This window comes from Antrostomus carolinensis, unplaced genomic scaffold, assembly GCF_000700745.2.
Source record: "Antrostomus carolinensis isolate BGI_N321 unplaced genomic scaffold, ASM70074v2 scaffold10711, whole genome shotgun sequence".
Taxonomy (NCBI): domain Eukaryota; kingdom Metazoa; phylum Chordata; class Aves; order Caprimulgiformes; family Caprimulgidae; genus Antrostomus; species Antrostomus carolinensis.
This window is the reverse complement of record NW_010296318.1, coordinates 26,543-36,527: the sequence shown is the minus strand read 5'-3', so window position 1 is coordinate 36,527 and position 9,985 is coordinate 26,543. Positions and strand designations below refer to the sequence as shown.

Sequence of the window (9,985 nt, the reverse complement as noted above, 5' to 3'; positions counted from 1 at the left end):
AAAACAGAAATGGCCTGTGGCATTGAACTTGTAAGTGCCTTTAGCTTGCAGACAAGCAAGCATGGAGGCAGAAAGATCACAAGAAAGAATACTTCTCATCAACAGATGGGCAAATGGCAAGGGACAAAATAAGTCATTATTTTTGTAGAGCCACAGAAGTGGAAGCAACAAGTAACCAACACAGTGAAATTCTGTTACCTTCTTGTTTTCTCGTTAGGTACATTGAAGAAAGTCCATCTCTAAGACGTATGACTATGATGAGGGAAAAGGGAAGGCGACAGGCCATTAGAGGCCCAGCATTCATGTTCAACAACAGGGGCACCAGCCTCACAGCTGAAGAAGAGCGCTTTCTGGATGCAGCAGAGTACGGGAACATACCTGTGGTGCGCAAAATGTTGGAGGAGTCAAAAACACTGAATGTCAACTGTGTTGACTACATGGGCCAAAATGCCTTGCAGCTTGCTGTAGGGAATGAACATTTGGAAGTGACAGAACTTCTGTTAAAAAAAGAGAACTTGGCACGGATCGGAGATGCCCTGCTGCTCGCAATCAGCAAGGGCTACATTAGGATAGTGGAAGCAATTTTGAATCATCCTGGGTTTTCAGTAAATAAGCGACTGACTCTGAGCCCTTGTGAGCAGGAGCTCCAGGATGATGATTTTTATTCCTATGATGAAGACGGTACCCGCTTTTCTCCAGATATCACTCCCATAATTTTAGCTGCCCACTGCCAAAAATACGAAGTCGTGCACATGCTGTTGATGAAAGGAGCGAGGATAGAAAGACCTCATGATTATTTCTGCAAATGTAATGACTGTACAGAGAAGCAAAAGCATGATTCTTTTAGTCACTCTAGGTCAAGAATAAATGCGTACAAAGGATTGGCTAGTCCGGCTTATCTGTCCCTCTCCAGTGAAGATCCAGTACTTACTGCTCTAGAACTCAGCAATGAACTTGCCAAGTTGGCCAACATTGAAAAAGAATTCAAGGTAATGATGATTTGATGTTTCTCTCTGTTTCTGTTACTGCTTTAAACTTGCTGCTATTTCATTATGTCCTTAGATGCTTGAAATGATTTCCTGTGTCTTTACTTTTTCAATTGCAAATGCTTTCATGATATTTATTGTCTCTCTTTCTTGATTTTGAGTTTTCAATGCATAAGCCTTTTAAAAAATAATTTTTAATGAAATGAAATTGCTTTTGCACTTACTGTGTATGGAGAAAATTGGAAAAAGGAACAGTGTGTGTTCTGATAACCTTGCAGCAGATGGAAAACGGTTTTGGTTGCTGTAGCAGACAAAGATCTTTTAGTTACAAATGCTGAGTAGGATAAATGCCGAAAGCAGATACGTTATGCTTTTCTTGAGCATACTGCAGCATTGACTTTATTCTCTCTCTTTTTTATTTGTACTAATTTTGAATCATGTCTCCAAATTAAGAATACAGAAAGTGGGGTTTTTGAGGCATCTTTTAGAAATGTCACTTGTCCAAATCCAGCTGATAGACCGATTAGAGATGTAGGTTCTATTATCTGGTTTTGAGCTGTATCTGGTTTAGTATGTCAGTGCCCTGACTTTTCTATATATTTCAGCTTCTCCATTAGGCAATTAATGATTTATTAATGATTTAGTTGGCTGTTGCCAGGTGCTTTTTTTTTTAAATGATTTTGCAATTCAGTTGAATACCTTGAAAAGTACAGTAACACTCACCTTCCCCCTTGCCCACCTCCTTCCCCCTCAACCAAACTCCATGAAAAAATGAAACCCCAGTAGACTATGTATAATAAGAAAAGCTCAGCTTGGGGAATGACAGATTGTTCTCAGTGATACTAACAGCATTGTATCTAGTTTCAACAAAAGATTTAATGGGGTTCTGCAGGGTCAGTGTTAGGTACCACTTGTTTGTTTAATATCTTCATAAATGATCTGAGAGGGGCAAAAGATGCATTAACCTTTTCAAACAACAGCAAGCATTGCTAGCGCCGTGGACCACTCATAAGAAACAAACAACAACCTGGAGAAATATAGGAGGTAATTAATAACGTGAGCTTTACCAGAAGAGGAAGAAACAGTTTTAGACTACCGAGATATAGCTGAGTGAGTTAAAATATAATTTAAAAATGAGATTTCGGTGCTGAGAAGGATTCATGTATTCTACTGCACACAAATAAAGTCCTCTCCTTCCTTTGCTGAAGGAACCCCCTTGTACCATGCTGCATATTGTGTAATTTGGCAAATGGATTGAGTACTTCCTCAACATATTTATTCAGGATTATAGGAAAAATGTCAATTTTTTTTTTTCTTCTGCTGAAAAAGTATTGACCTGTGAAAGGTCTTCGTGAACATAAAATTGAAGAATTAGAGGATTTTATCATACTCACAAAGCCTGTGGCTTGTGCACTTTACACAATGAGTTAGTTCTGTGCCTCATTTAGAGACCATTATAGAAGGTTAGATCTCTGATGTGTGTAACTCAGTCCTGTTTAGCATTGATTTCGTTTCAACTAGGCCAGCAACTTGAGAACTCTAGAGTCTCCCAGAATAGTGCATCCAAGATAGATTTATGGGTTTTCTGAATAACACTTTGGTGGTTGTGGATACAAATGTTGTGGGTTGTTTATTTTGGGGTTTTTTTCCCCCTTTTTTCTCCTTCAGTTTCTTAGAGAGAACTTGTCTTCTTAGTTGGTACCTTAGAAACTCTACCATTCATCTTTTTCTTTGTGATAGTGCATACAAATTTTGTTATTATACCTGTGTTCAGAAGCACTGGAGGGCTTAGGGACTTAGTTTAAGTGTTACACAACACTCTAGGAACCCAAAATACAGTCTCTGCTACCAAAAGCTGAATTAAGGCAAGCTATATCATGTTTTTGTAAGGAGAGGATGTAGATGATTAGAACTGAATAAAGAATTTATTAAAAAATATAAAATCGTGGGAAGCTCCCATATTGTATGTATTAATACTATGAATAGAAATTGCATCAGAAAAAAAATAGCTTGAAATTTTGGAGAAGAAAAAGTGCTGGATTTTTTTGTTGGACTTCTCATTTGAAACCAGAACTATAAAAAAATACTTCAGTTTCTAAAATGTTAAATTGTCACAGAATAAAATATTCTGGTTTTCAACTTTTTCTCAACTGTTTAGCCTCTATTCATGGATATTTTGGGATGCCTAAGAACCCAAGAAATCCACTGTTTTTAGAGATTTCAGTATTTTTGCCTGAGGACAAAGCTGCCTAGTAAATGCTTGCTAAATTGAACCAAATTCTGCTGTTTGTGTGCAAACCAGAGTTTGCACAAGCATATTAGAAATCTGGGAAGGTGGCTTAAGACATTCATTCATGACAGTCACTTTCCTATGAATATTTAAAAATTAATTATTAATTAGACTGATTTTTTTATTATTTTTTTAATTTTCCCTTCAGAAGTAAGGAGAAAGGATTCAAAGAAACCAGTGAACCCTCATTTTTCCTGGAAGATACAAGACACATAGCCAAAAATAAGTACTGAAAATTAATAAAAACAGATGGGGAAACTGGAACCCTAAAGATGATTTCACTCTACTTCTTTCATCCTCAAGCTTCCTTACTTCCTACTTCTTTGTTAAAGCCTTGTTCCAAGCTCCTGTTGCTCCTTTTGCTCTTCTTCATCTATTTTATTATAGTTTCTTCTTGACACTGTTACCCCTTTTTGTTCTTTGCATCCACTTGTCTTCTTTCCCTTTTTTTTCCTATTTTTTTTTTTTCCTCTTGATCTTCCTCCCTTTATGTTCTTTATTGCATTTTCTAATCCTGGTAAAGCATGGCTGACTTGTCTGAACATCTGGTGACTCCTCTTTAAGTCTGGAAACCAGCTAAGGGAACAGCAGAGATTATCAGAGCCTGGCTGTCAAAGCAGCAAGACATCATTTTAGTGGCCAGTATAGCAGCATATCATCCCTGTGGCCAGGCCAGAAACCACAGTATTTCTCTTACCTTCCTAGTCCCCATTCCAGGGATTTACAGCAGGATTTCAGATGACATCAGAAATTTCAGTTTATCCGAGTCAAGACTGCTACCAAATTGCAAATAACCACCCCTTCACACTTCCATACCTACTGCTGTCATACCAAATTTCAGTCTCTTAAAGCAGCTGATTAGATTCTCTCCTGTCAGGTTTTTAGGGAAGCTTTATGTAATTTAGATAATTAGAAAGAAACCAGCATTGTTGATGAGGTTCTGTGTCTAAGATGCAAAACCAGAATTCTGCTTCACCAATTTTGATATTTTTGAGGGCTTTTATAACCACTGTGCCTGATCAGAAAGTGTTTTCAGAGTGTTTCAAATCTGCTGTTCGATTTCTTTCTTTTCTTGACAAGGACAAAACCTGTTAAGTTAGAAAAATTTATGGAGTTTTGTTCTACTGGCATCTGTCTTCGTGAATGGTTAGAGATCTCTGAGGTGTACTGCTTTGTGCCTGATAGACTGGCTAGGGAAGCTCAGTCTGGAGCTGTATCTTGTCTTAGTGTAAACAAGTGTTCATTGCTATAGTTGGAGAATCATGTTTTCCAACCCCAGTAGCACCACAAATTACTTTAGCAATATAAATATTCCTAATTTTTATGTTTTCTTGTTCTTCTATTTTTAGCAGACCCTGATCACTGTGGCTGCTGGGGGTTACTAAAGTCAATTGATACTTACCCTCATCCCTGAGAACTTTAAAACTGCGACTGCACAGTGATGCAGTTTCCTTTGGATTCATCATAGAAAAAAAAAAAAACAGGACAAGGTAGCTAAAAACCCACATGATAGTCTCTGTATTCCAGCTTATCCTGTGTAAGCAAGCTCAGTCCTCCCAGTGGAAATTGCGCTAGCTAATATCACGTCAGAATTTGGTTCACCGTAGCAAGGATCAAAAAGATAGTAGTCCAGCTTTGTATAGGATAAATCCCTGTTCCCAGTTTTGCTAAAAGCTCCTACTGAATCCAACAGAAGATGTGGACGTGCATCTAAAAGCGGAACCTGTCACTGTTCCAAGTAAATTTACATAGTGTTATCTCAGCTGAACTAACAAAGAGTGTTCGAGCTTGATCTACGTTTAGGTCCAACTTTTAAAAGGACAGGGCCCAGATCCATAATCATTAGTGCAATTATATGCTTGATTTGCATATACAGTTCCTACAGTTGTATATGTAAACTGACTATATATGGAATCTCAAAATGACCATTTAATGAGTAATATTCAGCATAAATCTCTGTATATAATGCATGTGAACTAGTTATGCTGTTGTGCGTAGTCACAAACTGTGGTGCTTACAGGTACGTGGCTGTCGTATAGTAGGAAACATATATACATTTTACTTGACTGCACGTATATGTATATGTATATACTGCTTAGTATAAGTTTTTCTTTGGAATTGTTTAAAATCTTATAGGTGAAATCAGCTGAAGATTTTTTTCTTCATGTGCTTCATTCTTTGCACACGATTGATAGATTCTTTGTAAAAATTCTAGATGAACTCACAAGGTAGTCTTGAATGTTAGGAGTGAGAACAGAATATGCAGAGTTGGGCAGGCTGAGATCCAACCATTGATGTGTGCCAGAGTCCTCCGAAACCGCTCGTGAGAGACAGTTCTGTAATTCCAGTCATCATCAGTTGTCCAGTACGTACCGGTGTCAGCTACGGTATCTGTAAAATGCAGAATACAGGCTGATATTTTTGATGTTACAAAGATGTCTGTGTAACCTTCTTTTTTTATTTTTATTTTTTTGTGAGAGATAATTTAAGATGATACAACTAGTAGAACTAGCTGAGTTAAATTGTGAATTAATTGAAGAAGCCCTTTGTTGATCAAGGAAGCCGAGTCCCTGTATTATGATGAAAAATAAGCAGAGAACCCACTGAATAAGCAGGTCTACTGTTGACTTACTCTGGTGTTCCCCTGAAGATTAGCTTCGTGCTAACGAATTGGCAACTTGGACGGTATGTAGCAGGGTTTTTCAAACATGGATGACTTACATGGGGAGTTCTGACAACCTTATTTAGGACACAGTTCTGAAATGAGTGATCTGGTGGCTTCATTTGTATCTTCTCAAGAGTAAACAGAGGTGTATGTGGGTGTCCGAGACCACAGATTCTGGTTTCTGATATTCACACAACACCCTAGAGGTAAAAGATTGTTTGAGAATTGGGTCCCTTGGTTACAGTGTGGGTAGTGTTTGTCTGTTTAATTCTGTAAAGCAATCAAATAGATTAAGATAAATTTGATTTGCTAATACATAAGTAAGTAAAAACCTGGAGAGAGAAATCTGACAAGTTTTCCCAGCGCAGGATTCAGAGCCTGAGTTGCATATTAACAATGCACATACTAGTTTTCAGTTCTCTTAACAGCATTTATAAGTAATATAGCCTGTATTTAATCCTTGAATTTGACAGAATAAAACGTAATCCATCATATCTTTAATCTTATCTGGCAATAAGCATAACTTTTATAAGCAGATAGTCTATCCACCTATCAAGAAACATGTTAATTTCTCAGTAGAAATATGAGTAACTCTTGTGTAGTAGGCAAATATTCCATGCAAAGCAGTCTGTCCTTCAGGAACCAGCAGGGCTATTCACAGAGTGGACAGGTGTATTTTTTTGGGATGCCAGTTACTACAGTGTGAGCTGTGAGGGTAGGAGCTTTGCACCCTCTACTAGGATCAGTCAGGAGCTCTGACATGCTTGTGGGGATGAGTGTCCACTCACAAGAGGACAGTGAAATTAAACAATCTGTAGTCTGTTGAGCACTCTTCATGGGATGCTACTGCAATCATCGTTTGTCCCCCTTTTGCCAAAATAAGGTGATTTTACACCACTTTGCCATTTGTAGGCAATATTTCACAATTGTAACTGCCTGTGAAAATGTGTTCTTCTTGCTTAGTTTGTACTAATTGAGAAAATGTTAATTGGCCTTTTGTTGTAACTGGGTGTGTGACTATAGCAGAAGCTCACTTTAATGTTTACATTTTATGAACCTGATGCTAGGCTGTACTTGTGCAACGTGTGAGTGACTTGGTTATAGCTTAGACACAAGGAAGATACAGTGACTTGGTTATAGCTTAGACACAAGGAAACAGGCTTTCCTGGCTTTTGTATTGGAAGATACTAAGAGTAACTTCTTGGTAATAGAACTTTTGGTATTACATTTCTGTGTTATCTTAAGGAAAAAGAGAATAATTAAATGGTAAAGAAAATGGAGTGAGCCTTTAGCAAGCGTAACTATTGTTATTTCTTAGCTATTGGAAGTTCACTATTTCTCCTTCTCTTTCTTCATAGTTAGCAAAGGAATGAGTAAAGACCCTGTAAGTGAAATGACTCCTTGCAACTGAATGGCCCATGTTCATTCATGCAAGGACAAAATTTGGGTTGTGATATGTCATAAAGCACTTGAATAATACAAGACCATCTAAACTAAACTTTATTAAACCTTAATGAGATGTCACCTTTGAGCATAGGATAGATAAAAGTAATACTAAAATAAAAACTTCTTTTTTTTTCTTGTGAAGTTACAAGTGCCTGCAAATTCAGGTGAGAAAGAATGTAGTTTCTCTTTTAGCTATAGAGTACTACTGCTGAAGTTAGTGCATCCTCCCATGCGCTGTGAGTAGCAGATTTACAGATACTTTATAGTGTTAAAGAAAAAATGGATTGCCAGTCTTATTCCTGTTGAATTAATATTATGCTGTATCTGATGATTATGGTGGGTTTTGCTCAGCCATCTCAGTAAACGCTTTTCTTTAGCTGGAGTGAAATGTGTAAGCAACTCTTGCTTGAAATTGGAAATTTAAGAGTGTTCAAGTTCTCACAGATACATAATAATTTTATTGTGAAAACAATATAAATAGTGTTAAGAACCTAAGACTTCAGTATACTGAAGGCCCAGTATTGTTTTTTGCTTTACTAGAGTTGTCTTTAGTCTCTACTTTATCTGCACTGAAGAAAATCCCCATCTTCTTTTTACATTGTCTTAGCTCTTTGTGCTTTGCTTAATATCCTTTGCAAACCTGATTTCTAGCAGTTTCTACTTACAGTTCTTGGCCTCTGTGATGAAACTTCCTTGACTAGACTGTCAAGAAAGACTGTTCCCCTTTGTCTTTTTTAAGACTGCTATTCTAGCCACCATTCTGGAGTCTTCCTCTGCGAGGTTTTTATCTTTGTAGGATCTGATGTCTAACCACTTTCACATCTTTTACTTAAAAGCCTTATCTGCATTTGGACCTCTATATTTATAAGTACATGTCACTCCCTCAACTAGCTTTCTTATGAGACTTTGCCTTTTTAAAAAGTTGTAAATCTTAGTTATACATATGCTTGCTTATCCTTTCACATCTCAGTATTATTTTTATAATTGGCTCTTCTGTACTATTCTCCTTGGTTACCAAAAACAAATCTAAAATAGTCTTACGTCCTGCTGGTTCACTGACAACTGAATTAATTTGCCATCTATGACCAAAGGAAATAACTGAGTCCTGTTTAGGTTCTATGATTAGGACTGGTTGTTTCCAAATTTGTATCTTGGATGTTAGTCTTCCATAATAACACAATTCCTAGTAGTATTTATTTGTCTCCAGTAATGTTTCATGTTGATTCATATCTGAATGTGACCTATCGGATTGATAGTTGATTCTTGCAATTATCCTATGCAGCCTCTTTTCCCAAAATAATTTGAAACTACTGAGAGTGTGTTAGTTTCTCTACCCCAGTTATAGATGCTAAGTTGAAAATTTAACAAAACTAGCAGTACAAGGAGGTAAAACTTGGTCAAGGGGGAAATAGTGAGGGTTTCAGGGAAAAAAAAAAAAAAGATATTAAATGAGAAAATTATGAGGGCAGAGGCATTTTTTGAGGAGGCAGGAACCACAAAGGAAAAAAAACTGTAAACCCCCAGAAGTGACTTTAAAAAAGGCAGTGTCTGAAAATGAATGATAAACACATAAAAATGGAGAGACAGACAACTAAGACCACTCCTTTGATGGCCCAGTGGGGAAAAAAAAAATTAAGAAAAGCTGTGGAGTAATTGAAGAAGGAGGCTATGAAACACTTGGGCACTGAAACACTTGATACAACAAGGTAAAATTGGCAGGTTCAGTCAAGTTTCCTCCTCCAACTATAGCCTCATATGAGGAAATCAGAGGCTGCATCTCAGGTAAAGACGTCCTCGAAATCTAGCTGAGAGGACATGGACCCATAAATGAAGACCAAGGTTTGTACTGAGGTAGGTATCAGATAAGTGCTTATGGGTAATGTTGCAGAGGTGGTGGAAGACATACACAATCATAAACAAAAGTGCAAGCAAAGATTCACATGTGCATGCTTTACAGAGTTGTCTTAAAATGTTGAAATGTAGCCACAAATCTTTTGTCAGAAGAGAAAGGAGATTAGAAATATGGAAATCTTTGCGATGCTGACATATACAAGCAGCTGATAAGTTTAAAGGTAGCACCTCAAAGATAGACATAAGCTTGGCTTGTAAGGAGGCAGGAAAAGAGTAAGGATGAAGAACATGAAACTTGTGAGCAGAATGCCAGACATAAGGTATGAACGTAGTGAAAAGCAGTACCACTGCACTTCATTTAATAGCTGCACAGTAAGGATCACAGCACATGGGCATAACTCAGGACACGATCCCAAAGTGTTGAAAGAGGCTGAGGAAAGATAGAAAGAGTAAGAACCAGCAGAAGATTTTCCTATGTGACACAGTAAAACTTCACAGCTATAGTCATAGAATCATAGAATCTCCTGGTTGGAAAAGACCTCTGAGATCATCGAGTCCAACCGTACCTGTCCACTACTAAACCAGATCTGAGCACCCCATCTACCTGTCTTTTAAACGCCTCCAGGGATGGAGACTCAACCACCTCCCTGGGCAGCCTGTTCCAGTGCCTGATGATCCTTTCAATGAAGAAGTATTTCCTGACATCCAATCTGTACCCCCCAGCATAACGTAAGGCCATTGCTTATT

General features: G+C 37.6%; 1 protein-coding gene across 2 annotated transcripts in view; it reads left to right on the top strand.

Moving 5' to 3' along the window:
- The first annotated feature begins 221 nt into the window (after nucleotides 1-221).
- The window catches only part of TRPC3 (transient receptor potential cation channel subfamily C member 3), a 35,526-nt gene continuing 25,762 nt past the window's right edge, over nucleotides 222-9,985 (top strand). Inside the window, exon 1 of one of the 2 annotated variants that reach the window (XM_010178237.1) lies at nucleotides 222-989. In XM_010178237.1, coding sequence (XP_010176539.1) covers nucleotides 249-989 — 741 coding nt within the window. In that variant the 5' untranslated portion in view covers nucleotides 222-248. The remainder of the gene's footprint in view (nucleotides 990-9,985) is intronic. The other variant, XM_029087533.1, reaches the window with a different exon arrangement.